The 22,972-nt window shown below is 47.1% G+C and overlaps 1 protein-coding gene across 5 annotated transcripts in view; it reads right to left on the bottom strand.

The window, feature by feature from the left end:
- Positions 1–22,972, bottom strand: part of kynu (kynureninase) — a 288,595-nt gene that overhangs the window by 201,126 nt on the left and 64,497 nt on the right. For 4 of the 5 annotated variants that reach the window (XM_072471682.1, XM_072471700.1, XM_072471677.1 and 1 more), the window contains exons 3-4: positions 19,613–19,733; positions 11,616–11,698 (exon numbers count right to left, since the gene is read on the bottom strand). The exons of the other annotated variant lie outside the window; for it this stretch is intronic. In XM_072471682.1, coding sequence (XP_072327783.1) covers positions 11,616–11,698; positions 19,613–19,733 — 204 coding nt within the window. The remainder of the gene's footprint in view (positions 1–11,615; positions 11,699–19,612; positions 19,734–22,972) is intronic. 5 annotated transcript variants of the gene reach the window in all.

The following is a 22,972-nucleotide window of genomic DNA, read 5'->3' on the forward strand; positions in this document are numbered from 1 at the left end:
GGCAGCAGAGCTCGCGGCCATCGCATATATAGTGGAACACCCAGATTCCTTCCCCAGCCCAGCAGACGTATACTCAGACAGCCTCTATGTCTGCAACAGCCTCACGGATTCCTGCTCCTGTGGAAAGCAAGAGGATTTGTTTCCGCAGACGGGAAACCCCTCCGCTCAGCCCCATTGCTCCGTCACATTTTAGAGAGAACACAGAACAGGACTTTTGGGGTAGTCAAAGTTCGAAGTCATCATCGTTCCTCCCCCCCTGGAAATGTGAAAGCCGACGCACTGGCTAAAGCAGGTTCCAGACACGGATATTTTTGGACACCCCCCGAAAGCGCACCAGTGAATGCAGTTCAGGTCTGGCAGACTAGGATCGAGGATCTACTGGAGACCCAGAAGCAGGACAGCAATCTGAGGGAGATTTTAAAAGGAAAATATCCAGCTCCCTATGAGAGGTTTAAAAATGCTCTGACCACACATGACGGTGTGGTGTTAAAAGACACCCTTTATGTGGTTCCTGAACAGGACAGGAATTAACTGATTTGTTTATTCCATGACGGTCATGGACATCTGGGAATCGATCCCACTACAGCCCACCTCAAGCAGCTTTGTTGGTGGCCAAATTTAAAGGATGATGTAAATCACTACATCGAGAATTGTCTTATCTGTGCCCAGAATAATCCGGACAGATATGCCAAAAAGGCTGAGCTTAGCCACACCCAACCCGTTAATGGCCCCTGGACTAACCTCCAGATTGATTTTACAGGACCATTGCCCCCTTGCAGGAATGGTTATAAATATGTACTCGTGGTGATAGTCACGTTTACAAACTGGGTGGAAGCATTCCCAGCCAGAACAAACACTGCGAAAACCACAGCCAAGATTTTGACCCACCACATCTTGACAAGATGGGGACTCCCCCGCAGCATTGAATTTTACGGGACGTGTCATGCAGAACGTCCTCACGATATTTGGCTATTTTACGGGACGTGTCATGCAGAACGTCCTCACGATATTTGGCATCACCCAAAAATTCCACATAGCATACCACCCACAGTCGAGTGGTACCGTCGAGCGCATGAATGGGACCCTAAAATCAACCCTCAGAAAAATGGTCCAGCGAAACAACACCACTTGGGACTCAGTCCTCCCTTTTGCGCTGATGTTTTTGCGTAATACAATTTCAACTTCCACAGGTTACACCCCACACACCCTCATGACCGGACGCCCCATGAAAGGCACAGAATTTTTATTATCATAGAATTTCACAGAATTTACAGTGCAGAAGGAGGCCATTCAGCCCATCGAGTCTGCACCGGCTCTTGCAAAGAGCACCCTACCCAAGGTCAACACCTCCACTCTATCCCCATAACCCAGTAACCCCACCCAACACTATGGGCAATTTTAGATACTAAGGGCAATTTATCATGGCCAATCCACCAAACCTGCACATCTTTGGACTGTGGGAGGAAACCGGAGCACCAGGAGGAAACCCACGTACACACGGGGGGATGTGCAGACTCAGCACAGATAGTGACCCAAGCCGGAATCGAACCTGGGACCCTGGAGCTGTGAAGCAATTGTGCTATCCACAATGCTACCGTGCTGCCCCCATTAGGTTTAGACTTGACCAGCCCCGAGGTGACGGCCCTCACACATGAGAACGCAGTCAAACTATTAGTGGAGAATGTTAAAACGGCTCAGCTATCAGCCGCAGTGAAATTGGGCACATGAAAGAAACAGAGCAAGGCTTGTTTCGACAAGACAGTGCATGCGACTGAGTACAGTATAGGACAGCAAGTCATGCTCTCCGTATTGTTGCTCATTTTAGCCTTCGTTTAATTGCTCTTGTTCTATCACCTTTTCTCTTGAGTGTCGCCAGGTATCTTTCTGATATCGCCACGTGGTTCAAGTCCGAGTAGTGATCAATAATCCAACACACCGCTTAGTAAGAGTTAAATCAACGCACATTTATTATATACCGTAATCAATACTTATACATTAATTCTACTTCTAAGGTACTCCTACAACTAACAGGCCAATACTTAACTTTGGAAATGGCCCACCAGGTCAGGGAAATGAATGGCCTTTCGTATGGGTTCTGAGCCTGCAGGATTCACAGCTGGTACAGGTCGATGCCTATCTCGTAGCGAGCGTTGAAGTAAGACTTACGATTTTAGCGGCTGTTGCAGAAGGTCAGCAGAAGGGTCTCGAAGGATGGAGAGAAGAGAAGAAGGGTCGATTTGAACTTGGACTCTATTCTTATAGTCCCCAGGGGCTTCCCGCCTTTCGGGGCGGACCCTGTACCTGGTTCCAAGAGATTGGACTTCGTTCAACTCTCTTTGTGTAGGCTCCTGCAGGCGCCGAAAGGTCTGGGTTGGCTTTGTGTGTCTAATTTGTTGCACATTGTTCCTGGGGATTGCTACTTAATATTCAGATGGCTGGTGTGTTGTTATGCTGATGGCTTCAGGGGTGAAATTCTCCCCCAATGGCGCGATGTCCGCCGACTGGCACCAAAAACGGCGCCAATCAGACGGGCATCGCGCCGGCCCAAAGGTGCGGAATGCTCCGCATCTTTGGGGGCCGAGCCCCAACATTGAGGGGCTAGGCCGGCGGCGGAGGGATTTCCGCCCCGCCAGCTGGCGGAAATGGCGTTTGTTGCCCCGCCAGCTGGCGGAAATGGCATTTGTTGCCCCGCCAGCTGGCGCGGAAATGCGGCGCATGCGCGGGAGCGCAGCGGCCGCCGACAGCTTCCCGCGCATGCGCAGTGGGGAGAGTCTCTTCCGCCTCCGCCATGGTCGTGGCGGAGGCGGAAGGGAAAGAGTGCCCCCACGGCACAGGCCTGCCCGCAGATCGGTGGGCCCCGATCGCGGGCCAGGCCACCGTGGGGGCACCCCCCGGGGCCAGATCACCCCGCGCCCCCCCCCAGGACCCCGGAGCCCGCCCACGCCGCCTGGTCCCGCCGGTAAATACCAGCTTTGATTTACGCCGGCGGGACAGGCAATTTCTGGGCGGGACTTCGGCCCATCCGGGCCGGAGAATTGAGTGGGGGGTCCCGCCGACCGGCGCGGCCCAATTCCCGCCCCCGCCCAATCTCCGGTACCGGAGACTTCGGCGGGGGCAGGGGCGGGATTCACGGCGGCGAACGGCCATTCTCCGACCCGGCGGGGGGTCGGAGAATGACGCCCCAGGTATCGATTCTGTCTGGCCTCCCCAGAGGCGAATACACAGTTTTACCTGCAGCTGCCTGTTTGAGCCCTGTTGACTGATTTTCCCATCAGCCTCTTCCGTTCGCCATTTTAAATCGGGGTTTGGCCATTCTAATCGGGAGTTATCCATTTTAACTGGCTACAGTGTACAACGCCAGCACATTCCTGTCACCAAAGTACTCGGGTCCGTACTCCATTGAGGACAAAGTAAGCCCTTCTGTATACAAGATAAAGTATCCCAACGGTAAGACTACGTGGTTCTATATCAACCAGCTGAAGGCATATGGAACACAGTCTAACCACTCACACCACGTCATGCTCGCACAGCACACCACACCCCGCCCACAGCCAACGTAACCCTACCATCCCCCAACATGTCCAGCCCAGCCACGGACTCGAACTCGACTCCACCCCCGAAATATACACTCTGCCCCGGAATGTCCACCGACTGCAGCAGCAGAGACAGCGACTGTGACTCGGACGATAGCCACAGCATGCCCCCCTACTATCCCCATGAAACAGGACCCACACCCAGCGAATCTGACTACGATCCGAGTGATCCCTTCATGATCACTTTCCTAAACAAATCCCACCACCGACCACCGACCTACACTGACCACCCCGATTCCGTCCCCACACAACTAGACACCACCTATTGGCACAGAGACAACTCATACAGACTCGTCCGAAACGACGAGAGCGACCCCAAATCACACCATGCAGCCCTATCACCCTTAATACATTCAAGAGTTTGGCACCCGGGAGAAGATGACGACCTTGAGTCTGACTCCCAAAACGAGAACCCCTTTGCGGCCCTGTTCGCAACCGATAACTGAGGTGTCCAGATGATGCTTTAAAGGAACCGCTTGGGAGAAACGGTGTCCTTTTTGATGGAACCTGCAGCATGTTTTATGTTGTTTGTACTGTTTGTTAAATGTTGTATGTCAGACCGGAAACATTTTTTTTCCACGGCACGCCCTTTCAGCAGAAACCTCTGAGGACTTGCCCACAGAGACTTGCCACTGTCCCAGACGCCAGTTCAGAGCAACTCGTCTGTCGACAGATGCCCGTTCGTAACTGCCCTTCTGGTTCGAAGGTAGAACCAATACAGCAGCCCTCCCCACGATGACTACATTTCTTGCCCGCTCTTGTCGGTTGCTCAGGCAGTGGAGAAACGGCTTGGGACCCGCCCTGCCTGGGAACTACAAAGAACAAAGAACAAAGAAATGTACAGCACAGGAACAGGCCCTTCGGCCCTCCAAGCCCGTGCCGACCATGCTGCCCGACTAAACTACAATCTTCTACACTTCCTGGGTCCGTATCCTTCTATTCCCATCCTATTCATATATTTGTCAAGATGCCCCTTAAATGTCCCTATCGTCCCTGCTTCCACTACCTCCTCCGGTAGCGAGTTCCAGGCACCCACTACCCTCTGCGTAAAAAACTTGCCTCGTACATCTACTCTAAACCTTGCCCCTCTCACCTTAAACCTATGCCCCCTAGTAATTGACCCCTCTACCCTGGGGAAAAGCCACTGACTCTCCACTCTGTCTATGCCCCTCATAATTTTGTAGACCTCTATCAGGTCTCCCCTCAACCTCCTTCGTTCCAGTGAGAACAAACCGAGTTTATTCAATCGCTCCTCATAGCTTATGCCCTCCATACCAGGCAACTACGCTCGGGTAGGGGAGACACCGCATTGGTAGCCATCCTACCCGAGGACTCCAGCCAACTCTTACCCGTCGCGGCCCATACGCACCTCATTTTGGAAAGTTTTAGTTCAAAAAGTTTTGTTTTGTTTCAGGTAACCCTTAGGTTACCAACCATATGCTATTTACATCCTGAAACATTTGGATGGTAAACCGCACAGTCTGCGAGACGGCTCGCACTGGTTCATTATTTGAAAGTGTGTCTTGTCCCAAAATTTCGTTTTTTGGAAAAAGAAATGAGGGAGTCACAAATAGTGACCAATTATAAAGGGAGTAATTAGCACTAAAGAACAGGCAGACTATCGTACGAGATTAAACATATTAAATGAGATAGTTACAAACACTATGCTTGATTCCACAGAACTCCAGAAGCTCCAGGACCGGAGAAGAGAGGAGAAGAGAAGAGAAGTGAAAGAAGACGCACCATGAGGACATCCTCCGGATTGTGCATCGTGATAATGGACATTTGGTTGCGCGTGAACGCGCACCCCATGACCTCAAGCCCCCCAGCCGTTAATGATTCACTTCCCCACAGTACCCAGAGCCCAGTCACCAGTGACACCGCACCATCTTGGTGTGCCAGGTTTATAACCTGGTACTCCCTGTCCTACGTAATAGAATCCTTATTGGTATTGGCGATACTCTGCTGCATCGTGCAGACTATGCATCTAAGAAAATGAAGAAGGAGAGCCTACCACGCTCGCACCCTGGTATATAGGATCATATTGTTGCTCTTATTAGCCTTAGTTTTATTAGCTCTAATTCTGTCACCTTTGCTCATGGGTCGCCAGGTATCTTTCTGATACCGCCACGTGGTTCAAGCTCCAGTAATGATTAATAATGCAGCACACCGCTTAGTAAATGTTAAATCAACGATCATTTATTATATACAGCAATAAATACTTGTGGTAGTATGTATTAGGGGTCATGTGGGACTGGAAGCCCTAATGTCATTGGCTGACAGATCCCGGGTCCTGGTTGGCCGTTGACCTCTAGCTCCGCCCTGAAGGCGGAGTATAAGAAGCCGGAGTCCTCCCCCGCAGGTCATTCTACTATCGAGCTGCGGGTGAACAGACACGCTTAATAAAGCCTCATCGACTTCACTCTATTCGTCTCACGGAGTCTTTGTGCGCTACAGTTTATTAAGCGTGCCTAAAAAGGACTATGGAGCTCAGGATCATCCCGGAATGCCTGAGGATCAGCCCCCACGCAGTGAACGCGGCAGCAGCCTTCAAGCACTGGCAGACTTGTTTTGAGGCCTACCTCAGAACGGCCACCGGCCGGGTCACAGAAGACCAAAAACTACAGGTCCTGCACTCGAGGTGAAGCACGGAGATTTTCTCCCTCATCAAAGACGCGGAGGATTTCCAGACGGCGTTCGCAGCACTGAAAAGTCTCTATGTCCGCCCAGTTAACCAAATCTACGCTCGCTACCAGCTCGCGACGAGACGGCAAGCTCCCAGAGAATCGATGGACGAATTCTACGCCGCGCTGCTGATTTTGGGACGAGCCTGCAGCTGCCCTTCGGTGAACGCAAATGAACACACGGACATGTTAATGCGCGATGTTTTTGTGGCAGGTATGAATTCCTCCCAAATCCGCCAAAGACTTCTAGAAAGAGAGTCGCTAGGACTCTCAGAGGCACGGGCCCTAGCAGCCTCCCTAGAGGTGGCCGCGCGTAATACCCGCGCCTACGGCCCCGACCGCGCGGCAGCCCATTGGGCTCCGTACGTACCCGTCGCGACAAACCCACCCCCCCCCCGGACACCCCACAGGCTTGCGCGGTCCAAACGCCAAGTCGCACCGGGGGCGCCCGCTGCTATTTCTGCGGCCAGGCGAAACACCACCGGCAGCGCTGCCCGGCCCGCACAGCAATCTGCAAGCGCTGCGGGAAAAAGGGCCATTTCGCGGTTGTGTGCCGGTCCCACGAGGTCGCCGCTGTCCCGGTAGAACAGGGAGCCCTGCAAGCCGTTTACGCTCCCCAACCCCCCCCAGCGCCCCATGTACGACCCGCAGGCACAGCCGCTCTGGGTCCCGACCACCGCGGTCCCGGGAGAACAGGGAGCCCTGCACGCCGCTTACGCTCCCCAACTCCCCCCCCCCCGTCCCCACGTATGACCCGCCGGCGCTACCAATTTGGGTCCCGACCACCGCTGTCCACAGAGATGAGGGAGCCCCGCGCGGTCCTAACGCTCCCCACCCCCCCAGCGCCCCATGTGCGACCCGCAGACGCCGCCATTTTGGGTCCCGGCCACCACGAGGGGAAGAAGGGTGCCGCCACCTTGGACCACCCCAGACCTGTACGACGCGTGGGGGCGGCTATTTTGTCCACCCCTGCCACCATCTTGTGACCCCCCCAGCCATGTGCGATGTATGGGGGCAGCCATTTTGTTCATCCCCGACGCCATCTTGGACGGCAACAACGGACCCCAGTGTCGACAGCTCCACAGGGTTCGAGGAAGACGCTCCACTACTACAACCACATCTCGCTTCAATTACGCTCGATCAAGCTCGGCCCCGGACACTCCAGACGACGACGACAACGGTGCTAATAAACGGGCATGAGACACCATGCCTAGTCGACTCCGGGAGCACGGAGAGCTTTATCCACCCCGACACGGTAAGACGCTGTTCCTTAACCACCTATCCCAGCGCACAAAAGATTTCCCTAGCTGCAGGATCCCACTCCGTACAGATCCAAGGTTTCTGCATAGTTACCCTAACGGTGCAGGGGAGGGAGTTCAAAAACTACAAACTACACGTCCTTCCCCAACTCTGCGCCCCCACATTACTGGGATTAGATTTCCAGTGCAATCTACAGAGCCTTACGTTCAAATTCGGCGGCCCAATACCCCCACTCACTATCTGCGGCCTCGCAACCCTCAAGGTGCAACCCCCATCCTTGTTTGCGAACCTCACCCCGGATTGCAAACCCGTCGCCACTAGGAGCAGACGGTACAGCGCCCAGGACCGGACCTTCATTCGGTCCGAAGTCCAGCGGCTACTAAAGGAAGGCATAATCCAGGCCAGCAATAGTCCCTGGAGAGCACAGGTGGTAGTAGTGAAGACAGGGGAGAAACAAAGGATGGTCATAGACTATAGCCAGACCATCAACAGGTACACACAACTAGACGCGTACCCTCTCCCCCGCATATCCGACATGGTCAATCGGATTGCCCAATATAAAGTCTTCTCCACCGTGGACCTCAAGTCCGCCTACCATCAGCTCCCCATCCACCCAAGTGACCGCAAGTACACAGCCTTCGAGGCAGACGGGCGATTATACCATTTCCTAAGGGTCCCATTTGGCGTCACAAACGGGGTCTCGGTCTTCCAACGGGAGATGGACCGAATGGTTGATCAACATGGGTTGCGGGCCACGTTCCCGTATCTCGACAATGTAACCATCTGTGGCCACGACCAGCAGGACCACGACGCCAACCTCCAAAAATTCCTTCAGACCGCCAAAGCCTTGAACCTCACGTACAACGAGGACAAGTGCGTTTTTAGCACCAACCGGCTAGCCATTCTGGGCTACGTAGTGCGCAATGGGATAATAGGCCCCGACCCCGAACGTATGCGCGCCCTCATGGAATTTCCCCTCCCGCACTGCTCAAAAGCCCTGAAACGCTGCCTGGGGTTTTTTTCATACTACGCCCAGTGGGTCCCCCGGTACGCAGACAAGGCCCGCCCCCTAATACAGACCACGACCTTCCCTCTGTCGACAGAGGCTTGCCAGGCCTTTGTTTGTATGGTTGAGGAAGTTAGAGTAATGAAATGTTTAAGTGAGTGTAGTGTATTAAGGATAGTTAGAGGTTCCCATTTTTTATTGTTTTGTAATGCATGTCCCTGTTTGACATAGCGCCCCTTAGAATTGTCAGCTGAAAAATTTTTGCATAGTTATGGTCAGTGTGGAGGCCATGAAAGAAGTGCTCACCAGGTCAGGGAATGGAAAGCAACGTAGTTATGTGATCCTTCACGCTTCGCGTTAGGATCACAAGGAGGGTGTGTAGCCACCTAAATTGGCCAACTCCCGATTTAAAATGGCGAACACCAAAGGCTGATGGGAAGCTCAGCCAACAAGACAGAAACTGGCAGGTGCAGGTTGCTGTGTATAAAAACTCTGCAAAAGGCCAGACAACATCGATCCCAGCGACCATCACCGTAACAATGTAGCAGCCATCTGCATACTGATGAGCAATCCCCGGGAACAATAAGTAACATTTTGGACACACAAAGCAAAGCCAGATCCCTCGACGCCAGCAGGAGCCAACACAAAGGAGGTGAACGAGCACCTCAAGACCGCCCATCGATCTGGGAACCGCTCCAGTATTGGAGAAATCGAACCAAACGATTGGGACAAAGTCCAATCACTTGGGACCAGGTACAGGGTCCGCCCCAAAAGGCGGGAAACCCCTGGGGACTATAAGAGTTAAGCCCCAAGTTCAAATCGCTCTCTTCACCTCTTCGTCCTGCCCGGGTCACCCAGCAACACGAACCAACATTGACCGTGACCGGTGCAGTGACCACCGAACGAAGTAAGTCTTAATTCAATGCTCGTTACGAGTTAGGCGCTCCTAGCTACCAATCCGTACCAACTTCGAATCCCGCAGACTCAAAACCCGAACGAGAGGCCATTTGTTCCCCTGACCTGGTGGGCCAGTCCGAAGTTAAGTATAGGCCTGTTAGTTGTAGAAGTAGCTTAGACGTAGAATTTGTGCATGAGTAGCGATTACGGTGTATAATAAATGTGCTTTGATTTGAATCTTACTAATCGGTGTATTGAGTTATTGATCATTACTTGGACTTGAACCTCGTGGCGGTATCATAAAGATATCTGGCGACTCAAGAGCAAAGGTAATAAAACAGCAATTGAACCAAGGAGAAAGTTAGCAACACTAGGGAATGTGGATTGGGAGCAGCTCAAATCCACATTTGAAATGTGGGAGTCTTTTCAGGAAAGGTTGATTAGAGTGCAGGACAGACATGTCCCTGTGAAAATGAGGGCAAGATTAGGGAACCATGGATGACGGGTGGAATTGTGAGACTAGCTAAGACTTTGTACTCTGGAATCATCTGCAGGAAACATGCCATTCTTTTCCATGGATCACAGAGTACACCATATCACAATCAGAAAGAAGGAATGCTATTCCAACTTTATGGGAATCTATTTAATTGAAGCAGGGAAACGTCGCCTCAGTCTGATCAATGCCAGCATCTTGTTACACTACATAGATTTGAACATGATATCCGTTAAGAGCAGAATCATTCATCGAGAAATATTTCACCCAGTGTCAGTGTCCATTGGCACATTTATCAAGCAGCTTTGTGACACTTAAAGACTCTGGAAAATGAGCTTACATTTTATTTCAACTGTCTGTATTGAGTGAATCAAAAGTAAGTTTTAATGTCTTAAAATGTCAATTCTGCAAGTGCAGGATGAAGAGAATTCAGAGAGGAGAATGAGGCTTCATTTTGAAAGCACAGAGTGCACATTTGTATTTCACATTTCAGGCTGTTGTTAGACCACACAATAAGCTGCATCTTCCACGATGGGGAAGAGGTGAAAAATGAAATGACTGGTTCAAAATTCTTCGCATTTCTGCGTTGCAACCTATGTTGAAATACGCACACATTTAGAATAAACATCGCCATTGCATTAGACAAGAGCAGAAAAAGTCCAGAAATACATCAATTGTGACAGACAGAAATCAATCCAGTCACTTCAAAGTGTAAAGTTCAATCCCAAAGAGCAAATGTTCTTTTTCAGTTTAAATTCAACATTTCGAGCTCCAACTTAAAATTCATCAAATTTATCGTTTTTACATCTAATTTTCCCCAATTAGAATCTAATAAGGTTTTCATTAATGAAAACAAAGCTAACATTCTGAACATCTTGATTTATTACTCAATGATCTTTCCATTCTTTTCTGTGGAAAAGTGACAAATCCCAAATTTCTTTACCCGTCAGTTTGGCCTCAATAAAAGTCGAGATGGATTTGCAGGTACAGCATTAGTTATTTTATTTGACTTGCAAGCCTGACTCAGTTCACAGCGGTACAAAACACATCTTGCTTCGTACACCTCTGGAATCAAGTGAGTCTGTAGAACAAAGGGATCTCTACTACTCACACAACTGGCATCAAGTTTCACATACACGATTCCCATAGGTCATCCTATACCCCTCCTGACCTATCCATACACTCTAATTGGCTCACTTCCAATCCCTTCCTCTGGCCCCTATTACCAAGCATCCTTTTCTCCTCCTTTGGTGGACACACCTCTTCCTTTGCTTTGCCATGCGGTCTGAAATCCTTTGTCTGTGAACTCACCAGGATCAGACTGGCCTATCTTTACATTACATTAACTAATATCTCTAAAGTAATTATTTTATATCACATTCGTCAAAAGCACCCAATCTAGGATCGCCTCAATTGTTCTCCCTCTGTTTGGCAGTTAAGTTGGAGTTTAGGAACTGTCATATCTTTTAGTTTGCCATAAGGAAAAAGGTACTGGAGGTGCCAATCCTCTAGATTCTTACAGACATGGTGAGAGGTCTTATTAGGGATGTCGCTCAGACAATCTAAGATGGAGAACTGAATGGCTTATAATCATTGAAAGTGGATTTCTCATATTCATCAGATAACTTTCAACTCGATTAAAAATAATTAGCCTTGTGTCATGAGGAAGAATTGTATCTTACCAACCAAGTCAGTCATTAGTTCAACTGTGCATTCATCTGCCAAAGCCCAAGGAAAGGCACCAACAAAATGCCCATAACAGCCTCTGCAAAAAAACAAAAATACAGTTAAAATGAGTAAAGTTTTATGGCTCCAACAAGGTGGAGGCAGGGCCGTAAAATTCAGCAATCCATTAAACTGTCTATTGACTTCGGCAACACCATAAAATCCCGCTGGCGCAAAATTCCGCCCAGAGAATTAAATTGCCTTAAGATGCACTTTTTGAAACCTCTAGGTGTCCTCATGCAATTAATTGTTTCAGAACTGTCATCACAATTGTTTTGTATGCAAATGCAGCAGCCAATTTACATATGTCAACTGTGATAAAATGAAAGCCTGCCTTGCTAGCATGTCCAAATTTGGGTAATCCAGGATTCAGCCCGCCAGGTCAATTAAACAATGACCTTGATGAGGTTTCACTTTCTCTACGAGTGTTTTAGAGGGAGGATATTTTTATTTTTTGTTCAAACTAGTTATTCACACTGTTTGCAAAGATCTCGGGCTGGATTCTCCGTTTCTGCGACTAAGTGTTGACGCCAACGAAGAATCCGTGGACTTCTACGACAGGAAAATCGGTGCCGCACCTGCAGCGATTCCGCTACCGGTGAGGAGACAGCACCAGCGCCACGTGCAACACCATTGAATCCCATGAAAAATGATGTAGGATTTGACAGGTCCATGATGGACACTCACAGAGCTGACAATCTGCAGCCACGCATTTACAATACACTCCCCACACACACTTATCAAGGCCAAAAAGATAGGACAGGTTGTGCTGAAGCACCCATATAGCTGATGGGTAGGGTGGGGCCAGAGGGCACCCAAGGGGGAGGGGGGGGGTAACCTTTACGGTCCAGGGCACCAGGTTTAAAGCGGGCTGTCAGTGGCATGCGTAGCTGCATGGCTGCCTTGCCGTAATGGTGTTCCATAGCCATTCACCCCGACCCCACAGCCCATCTCCTGGCCACTCCCCAATACTCCCCCCGGGCCTGGCAGAAGCCCTCCGACCAGCGGCATGACTGTCGGTGAAGTATAGCAGTGTTGGACACTGTCCATGTGCCCTCTCTCTCTCTCTCAGCTGCCACCAGGCCAGGTTCGCGATTTCTGAGAGCACACATTGACCGCACAATCAGGAACTTGGCCCATCGGACGCGGGGAATCACGGGTGGGCCCACTAATGATGAATGTGAAGCATTTGCGGCTCCTTCATTAAATGTTTTTAAGATAAAGATAGATAGTTTTTTGAAGAATAAAGGGATTAAGGGTTATGGTGTTTGGGCCGGAAAGTGGAGCTGAGTCCAAAAAAGATCAGCCATGATCTAATTGAATGATGGAGCAGGCTCGAGGGGCCAGGTGGCCTACTCCTGCTCCTAGTTCTTATTATGTTCTTATTATTATGATATGCAGAAAGTGATTAAAGGACGCACAACGTGTGTTGCATTGACGTGTTTGAGGGGACGGAGCATCATGATTTGGCGTCAAGCCAGCGCCAGCCACGTTTTTGGCGTCGGAAGCTATTCTCCGCCCGACCGCATGTCCCCATTTTGGCGTCGACTAACGGAGAATCCAGCCCATTATGCAAGTACATTGTTCTCTGGACACAGTGTTCTGTGTATTATTGTTTCAGAGCCTTTCGGTCATCTGACCCTGATGCCAATATTACATTATTATTAACATCATGGTCAAATTAACATAACAATTAACCCTTTTCTCTACAACTCCCCTCAAGTATGATCTGAAAACCTTTGAATGTTTAACTAATTACGCTCCACCATCTCTCCTCAAAGTCAAATCCTCACAGATTGAGCCTGCCTGGTACTTTAGGACACTCCTAGATCGGAGGGAGAGGGGGGAGGGACGATGTCTGGACTCAACAATGTCATTAGGCTGCGGCGCTGAGGACCCGGGTTCGAATCCCGGCCCTGGGTCACTGTCCGTGTGGAGTTTGCACATTCTCCCCATGCCTGCGTGGGTTTCATCCCCACAACCCAAAGATGTGCAGATTGGGCGGATTGGCCATGCTAAATTGCCCCTTAATTGGAGAAAAAAAGTAATAATTGGTTACTCTAAATTTATTTTTAAAAATCAATTAGGGATGGGCAATAAATGCTGGCCCAACCCACGACGCCCACACCCCGGAAATGAATTTTTAAAATATATAATTTCTGGGGGTGTCCATCTCTTCAGTCCAATCATGGGATAACTGCAATGATCACCTCATTGCAGCTTCAAAGGGTATCAGAGTCATTCTGTTCCCCCAGCAAACCTGAAGTGGTGCATTTATAAGGCATGATCGTAGATGCTGATTTTGGTCTGTGACAGCACCTTCTGCCTGATGGTCTCTTATCTACAACTTTTGCACAGTGTTCTCACTCTATTCCAGCGATCATACAGGCTGGACTGTTTCACTTTTTATGCTTGCTCACGCCACCATACCCGGTCATGACCTTGTATGATAATGTTGGATTTGAGTTTATGTTGCAATGAAGGAAGTTGGGTCTTCAGCCTTCGCCCATCAGTTGGTCTGCTGGTGAAAAGCCATTATCTAATGGTGTTGTCCTGTAATTGAGTATGGCTAACTCTTGGTCATTGTTCTTTTTTCTTCAACATTTTAATAGGTTTTATACCTCTCTTCTCTTCTCTATTAGCCTGTGCATGGTGTAGTGAACTGATCAAACAGCGAAATCCATATTCCGTTGTGAGTTGTTGGAAATGTTCCTTCAGAAACTGTGGATCATTGTCCGAGGCTACCTCATCCAGAATACCATAGGTAGAGTAATGTGTTTCAAAGCTTTTATCCCAGCTTCTGCGTTTGTTATTTGGAGTCTGCTGATTTCTATCCAACAAGAGTAATCGTGAATGATTATAGTATAGGTTTCTCATCTGAAGCCAAACAGATCTATACCTAGTCTTTGCCAAGGTCTGGACGGAAATGTTGATGGTAATAATGGTTCCATTGGTTCTTGGCTGTTGACAGCACAAGTATGGCGCATTGAAATTAATTATTTGATGGAGCTTGAAATTCCTGGCCACCATACTGATAGTTGTGCCCCTATTCTGCATTTGGCAATGCCAAATGACCTATGTTTTGGGGGAAAAATGCCTTGTGGGAACTACACGTCTGTTTTGGAAGGCGAGAAGGTCACCAAAAATCAGCAGATGCATTTGTTGTTCCATTGTATTGTCTTAATACCCGACTGCTGGAGATATATTCAGGTCAAGCACCTTGGCAGTATGTTCTGACATGCCTGCATTCTGTGTCCTTCAGCTGGACTGGCTGAATCTTGCTTAATTTATTTGTACGGCTAGTAGTGTTCTTGTTATTGATGCTTTAACTTTTTCAATCACTTATTTACACCCCCCCTCGGGTAAATAAACTGATAGGTTTGGCATTTGGAATGTGATACTCACTTTTGAGCTTTCCCAGTCCTCAGGACAACATAAGAAACGTATTGCTAACATTGATTCTGTTACATAAGAACTAGGTACAGGAGTAGGCCATCTGGCCCCTCGAGCCTGCTCCACCATTTAATGAGATCATGGCTGCTCCTTGTGGACTCAGCTCCACTCTCCGGCCCATACAGCATATCCCCGAATCGCTTTCTTCTTTAGAAAGGTATCTATCTTTTTCTTAAAAACGTTGAAAGAAGGAGCCTCAACTGCTTCACTGGGCAAGGAATTCCAGAGATTCACAACCCTTTGGGTGAAGAAGTTCCTCCTAAACTCGGTCCTAAATCTACTTCCGCTTATTTTGAGGCTATGCCCCCTAGTTCTGCTTTCCCCGACCAGTGGAAACAACCTGCCCGCATCTATCCTATCTATTCCCTTCATAATTTTATATGTTTCAATAAGATCCCCCCACATCCTTCTAAACTCCAATGAGTACAGTCCCAGTCTACTCAACCTCTCGTCATAATCTAATCCCCTCAACTCTGGGATCAATCTAGTGAATCTCCTCTGCACTCCCTCCAGTGCCAATATGTCCTTTCTCAGGTAAGGAGACCAAAACTGAACACAATACTCCAGATGTGGCCTCACCAACACCTTATACAATTGCAGCATAACCTCCCTAGTCTTGAACTCCATCCCTCTAGCAATGAAAGACAAAACTCGATTAGCCTTCTTAATCACCAGTTGCACCTGCACACCAACTTTTTGCGACTCGTGCACCAGCACACCCAGGTCCCTCTGCACAGCAGCATGTTTTAACATCTTACCGTTTAAATAATAATCCATTCTGCTGTTATTCCTCCCAAAATGGATAGCCTTACACTTGGCAACATTGAATTCCATCTGCCAGACCCTAGCCCATTCACCTAACCTATCCAAATCCTTCTGCAGGCTTCCGGTATCCTCTGCACTTTTTGCTTTACCACGCATCTTAGTGTCGTCTCCAACCTTTGACACATTGCACTTAGTCCCCAACTCCAAATCATCTATGTAAATTGTGAACAACTGCGGGCCCAACACTGATCCTTGAGGGACCCCACTAGTTACAGGTTGCCAACCAGAGAAACACCCATTTATCCCCACTCTCTGCTTTCTGTTAGTTAACCAATCCTCTGCCCATGCTACCACTTTACCCTCAATGCCATGCATCTTTAGTTTATGCAACCTTTTGTGTGGCACCTTGTCAAAAGCTTTCTGGAAATCCAGATATACCACATCCATTGGCTCCCTGTTATCTACTGCACTGGTAACGTCCTCAAAAAATTCTACCAAATTAGTCAGACACGACCTACCCTTTATGAACCCATGCTGCGTCTGCCCAATGGGACAATTTCCTTCCAGGTGCCCCGCTATTTCTTCCTTAATGATAGATTCCAGCATTTTCGCTACAACCGAAGTACCTGCTTTCTGCTGACCTCCTTTTTTAAACAGTGGTGTCACGTTTGCTACTTTCCAGTCCTCTGGGACCACCCCAGAGTCTAGTGGATTTTGATAAATTACCACTAGTGCGTTTACAATTTCCCTAGCCATCTCTTTTAACACTCTGGGATGCATCCCATCAGGGCCAGGAGACTTGTCTACCTTTAGCCCCATTAGCTTGCCCAATACTGCCTCCTTAGTGATTACAATCATCTCAAGGTCCTCACCTATCATATCTTTATTTCCATCAGTCACTGGCATGTTATTTGTGTCTTCCACTGTGAAGACCGACCCAAAAAACCTGTTCAGCTCCTCAGCCATTTCCCCGTCTCCTATTATTAAATCTCCCTTCTCATCTTCCAAAGGACCAATATTTACCTTAGCCACTCTTTTTTGTCTTATATATTTGTAGAAGCTTTTACTTTCTGCTTTTATGTTCTGAGCCAGTTTACTATCATAGTCTACCTTACTCTTCTTTATAGCTTTTTTAGTTGCTTTCTGTTGTCCCCTCAAGACTTCCCAGTCCTCTAGTCTCCCACTAATTGTTGCCACTTTGTATGTTTTTTCCTTCACTTTGATACTCTCCCTCACCTCCTTAGATATCCACGGTCGATTTTTCCCCTTTCTACCGTCTTTCTTTTTTGTCGGTATGAACCTTTTCTGAACACTGTGAAAGATCGCTCGGAAGGTTCTCCACGGTTCCTCAACTGCTTCACCATGAAGTATTTGCTCCCAGTCTACCTTAGCTAGTTCTTCTCTCATCACATTGGAATCGCCTTTGTTTAAGCACAAAACACTAGTGTTTGATTTTACCTTGTCATCCTCCAACTGCATTTTAAATTCCACCATATTATGGTCGCTCCTTCCAAGAGGATCCCGAACTATGAGATCATTAATCAATCCTGCCTCATTACACAGGACCAGATCTAGGACCGCTTGTGCCATTGTAGATTCCATTACATACTGTTCCAGGAAATTATCCCGGACACATTCTATAAACTCCTCCTCAAGGCTGCCTTTACCAACCTGGTTAAACCAATCGACATGCAGATTAAAATCTCCCATGATAGCCGCTGTACCATTTCTACCTGCATCCGTTATTTCTTTGCTTATTGCCTGCCCTACCATCCTGTTACTATTTGGTGGCCTATAGACTACTCCTATCAGTGACCTTTTCACCTTACTATTCCTGATTACCTCACCAACCCTCACCTGCTCATTGTCGAGGCCTAAGTCCTAAACATGCTGCCCTCATGAGCAGAGACATTTGCTGATTCAGTTGGATACCGAGAGTTTCATTGATGTCTTTTTCTTTATGTCTAAATGTTATAGTGACTTGACCCTTCACTGAGGCCTGTGCCCTCTGTGCCCAGCAACTTTATTTTTGATGGCTGGATCTCAACCATTAAGCTAGTCTAATTTGTCTGATAAGACTATCTATGACTGTGACCTCCAACCATTCAACCCCAGTATCCAGTTTGAATTCTGTTGACGTTCAGCTCTACAGACCAGAACTACTTATTGGCATCTTTTATTTCTCCCTGGAAACAGTCATCCTGAATATCATTATTTCCAATTTGCTGCACTTCCAGAATGGTTGGAAGTTTGTTCTCACTTTCTTCCCTTAAATTGTGCTTTATATCTGCAGGATTGTTTACAATATCCAGTCTTATCACAGAGAAAGCTTTCGGTTTCCCCTGCTGGGCATCCTCTGCTACCTTTTGGCGCCATGCCTGCAACATTGTAAAATTGATAGAATAGTTTTTCCCGTCATTTTGGGGGATTTTTCATGACATTTTTGTTATACAGGGCTCCTGACCTTGTGCCTACATACTGGATCTGCTCCTTCCAAGTCATGATGTCTCTAAAGTGCAACCTGATTTTGTTGTTTCAGCTCCACCTGCCTTGCAAACTGTTCGTCCTTCTCCAACATTAAATCCTCCTCAGTTTACATAATGTCCGACAGTGCATCATCAAGCATGTCAACTCCAGTGCGGTCAGAAATTAACTCATACTTTAAAGTTTCATAGCTGTAACTGCTGGCCAGTCGATGCACATCATTAATGAATGAATCAATGTCTTCTCCCGGACTTTGGTTCTTTTGGTTGGGTCCCACCTGTTCAGTAACCAATTCTTCTTCAGGATCAAGTAATTATTAAAGGTCCTCAAAAATTCCTCGTAGGACGTCAAAGGTCACCGTGTCCCCTTGCCTTGCCAGGACATCATCAGCTATAGCCCCAAACATGTATAGATGGGTGCTGGCCTTGTGTTGTCTGCTTTTTTTGTAAACTGGAAGCTGTTCAGTACCTTTCAAACTGTCCCTTCCAGAGTTCCCAGCGATGGCCTTACTGCAAGTCTTCGATGTGTTGGAAGGGTTCTGGAAGAAGAATGGCTATTCAATGGCTGTTGACATCATGTGTGGTTCACTGTCCCAAGGTATGATTTAGTTTTATTCTGCTTCTTCTTCGGATGCACTTCTGCACACAAAGGGTGGTAGATGTTTGGAACTCTGCACGAACGGCAACTGATGCTAGATCGTTTGCGAATTTTAAATCTGAGAGAGATAAATCTTTGTTGAGCAAATGTATAAAGGGAAATGGGCCAAAGTCAGGTATAGGGAGTTAGGTCACAGATCAGTTATGATTTCATTGAATGGCGGAGCAGGCTTGAGAGGTTGAATGGCCTACTCCTTTTCCTGTTTTAAAATCCTCTTCCTGCTTTGCCAAGAATACGACGCAAGGGCCTCTCCACTCCTTATCTTTGTAACCTCATTCAGCTTTATAGCCCTCCGTGTTATCTGCACTTCTCTCATGCTTGCCTCTTGAGCATCCCCCGCTTTTAATTTCCTCACCTTCAGCTGCTACGGCCTTAAGTTCTGGAATTCCCTTCCTAAACCCCTCTGCCTTTAAGGTACTCTTTTGTTTTAACAAAGCTGTTGATCATCTGTGGCTTGGTGCCAAATGATCTATGATAATAATGCTGTGAAGTGCTTATGTTAAAGGTGCTATGAAAATGCTGTTGAAGGCACCAGATAGAAGATCTAGAACAAACAATTCAATAAAGTACTTACAAAAAATGTCATTTTACTTACATTTTGGCCCATTTATCCAGTTCTTCTTCTATGTACGCCTTGGTTTTCTTTGGTTGCAAACCAAGGGAGTTTCCATTTAAGTAAACACTGTCATCTTCTGCCTCGACCAAAGTTAGGTCAACTTTGAAATATGAAAAAAAAATGTTAATTTCAACCAGACAATAATTATACTTGTGGCCAAACATATTGCCTGACCTTTAGTATTAACAAACTACAATTTATGAAGCTATTGGAAGCTAATTCCATTAAAACCTAGAGGCAAGTAAACAATACATATCTGCCAAATTCTCAGAAATTGTTTCTCCAGTTGATTCGGTCATTACGAAGGAAAAGGTCAATTTTCTTTCAGTAACCATCACTCTACCCCAACTATTAACCCTGTTTGTAGAAACTAACATGGTGATTTGACAAGGATTTCCATTGTTCTGTTCATCATACCCACTGATGCACGATCAATTACACTCAAGGCGAAGTGATTTCATAACTGAAGGCTTTACTCGACTAGAACTTGTTCCCCAGCAGCTTCGGTACAGAAAGTGAAGGCTGCTGGGACGGCACCGGTTCTTATACTCCGCCTGTCAGGGCGTAGCTACGTATCAACAGCCAATGTTAAACTCCTAGGTTTAACCAATGGTCATCAGCCTCTTAGGTGCAGCAATACCTGATAATACCACATGCACTAAAAGAACTTTTCATAATTATTTGAAAGGGAAATTAAAGCACCAGTGTTGTGCGGAAAAGTACAGCTATTCGACTTTAGTGTACTTCACTCTCCCACTCGCAAGAAACCAGATGGAGTTATAAATGAGGCCTTTATTACAATGCCATAGCACGGACTTGTGACATTCCCTGTTGGGATGCCAAAGAGCACAGATTTCAAGAATTGTGCAGACAGAGGTACTTTAATTCAGTTGCAAGAAGTTAGTATACACCAATAATTTGTTACCGGTTATCTATGTCCAATCATCTCTATCGATTAAAGTTACATCATGCATATTAAATGAGAACGACTAGCGAATTATCACCAGTGCATGCTGACGATAATAATATCCAATCAGTATAAAGACACGTAAATGCTGTCTCCTAATATTTATCGCTGGCTCCCCATTATCAATAATGTGGATATTGATCACCTGCTTGTCTGACTCTTATAACTTATAATCCATTGATCAAGGCAAATGACCTGCTGCAATACCAATTCTGGATAGTTATGTCTCCTCCCAGACAACTTGACACTGCTGAAAAGATCTTGTATTGTTGCCTTGTTATGATTGGGAAAGACCATCTGCAGCTTATCTTTTCTGGGCCCTGTCACCCACGAGATGTGTCCTTGGGCATGCTGTGGCTAACAATTTCAGATAAACAGCTTGTGTGATAAATACAGAAGAGTTTAAGCCCTTCAGCACTCAGGTCTAAAAACTACAACTTCAACCAGTTACTGTCAATATTGGCACCTCGAAGTTTGCAAGAGCAATATAACTAAGTGAGCAGGCGGTAGGTACTAAGACAATTAATATACTTGGAAGACCTGAAGAGCTCAATTTCCTCCAGTGTCACTGTGCCACAACAGCAATAGGCATTGTTGGCTTTGGCTGCATTAACCAGTGAAGCCATCAAGGAAACACAAGGATTGTAATTTAAATGAGAAACTATTTTGAAAATGACTACTTTTTCTGATCATTTACCGTAGTTAGCACTTTAAAAAAAAGGTAAGATTATTGCAAGTGCAAGTTTAGAATTTTTGCTCATGCCCTGTGTTCGCCGTGCCTCCGAACACTATCTCTAAGTCACAAGCTTCGGAGTTCAAGCCCCTCCTTTGGGCTTGAGCCAAGACTGATCATTCCAGTGCAATACTGATGACTGATATACTGTCAGAAGTGCTTCGTTTGAATGGTTAAACCAAGGCAACATCTGCTTGCTTAGGTGTGAAGTGGTGGGTACTCTGAGACACAGACGAACCAACACGGTTGCGAATGGTACAACGCAGTTTTATTTCATTTAACTATTGACATAGTAAACTCTGGTACTCAGCACATGGTGACTGTCTGAGTGGCTGGCAATGAGGTCTGTGCCCTGAGCCGTCTGCTGCTGGACTGCCCAGGAAGGGTTGTGTTCCTTGTTTTGTATTGTGTATGCTCTTGTCTGTGATTGGCTGTCGTGTTGTGTGTGCTAATTGGTCCATTGATCTGTCCATCATTATGTATGTATGTATGTGCTGTGATGTTCACTTGAATATCATGACAAGGTAGATGAAAGAGATTCTACGGCACTCCTTCAAATAAGATGGCCGGGGGACACACGAGGTGAGTTATCACTGGTGTCTTGGTCAATATTTTCTGTCTGAAAAGCCTGAGAGTTGAGGGAGATACCCTTCATAGCCTGGATGGAAAGATAATCTAGCTTGCACTGTTATGAGGAATTGGCAATGAAAGTTCATTAACCGTCACATCTGCTGTGCACAAAGTATCCCTGCTCCCAATGCTCTTCAACCTGGTTGATTTGAGGCCAGGTGTTGACCTCTCGCTGATGATATTCTGATGTGTTTGGAGTGTTGGGCTATGGTTGTCCTTTTTAAATAATTTCTGTTATTCCAGCTTCTGCACTAATGCACATGAAAAAGTAATGCTGGCAGAATAAAGAATCCCTGTATTTGAATTTTGGCGCAGTCCGTGTGTTTAAAGCTCACGGTATATATTATTTGGTCATTACAGTAATGTTGTCTGTAGGAGTTTTCTGTATGCAGATTAGCTACCATACTGAGCACACTTCAAAAATACTTATTTAGAGGTAAAACACTTTGAGACATTGGGTGATCATGAAAAGCATTATATCAGTATATGCTTTTCTTTTCATTTTTCGGTGATGTGCTTCACATACCCATTACCTCATACCTAGGGGGCCGGTTTAGCTCATTTGGCTAGACAGTTGGTTTGTGATGCAGAGTAAGGCCAGCAGTGTGGGTTGAATTCCCGAACCGGTTGAGATTATTAATGAAGGCCCCGTCTTCTTAACCTTGCCCTGCGCCCGAGGTGTAGTGATCCTCAGGTTAAATCACCACCAGTCAGCTCTCGCCGTCAAAGTGGAAAGCAGCCTATGGTCGTCCGAGACCATGGCACCTTTACCTTTATCTCATACCTACATTCAAGCTTAGCATTATGAATAAATTATGGTCTAGACTCGCAACTGTTTTACCTGAGAAGCCTGCGGCCTAATGGTCAAAGTTCCTCTGGAATCTAAATGAAGTCCTGGGGTCTCCCCAGCCCCAGCCGGACCTCTCCCACCCAGCACTTGCATAGATTGTCAATCCTTTCCCCCACTGTCAATCCTCCTTTATGCTAGGGATTCTTCTCGACTCCCCAG

Source organism: Scyliorhinus torazame, chromosome 2 (assembly GCF_047496885.1).
Source record: "Scyliorhinus torazame isolate Kashiwa2021f chromosome 2, sScyTor2.1, whole genome shotgun sequence".
Lineage (NCBI taxonomy): Eukaryota > Metazoa > Chordata > Chondrichthyes > Carcharhiniformes > Scyliorhinidae > Scyliorhinus > Scyliorhinus torazame.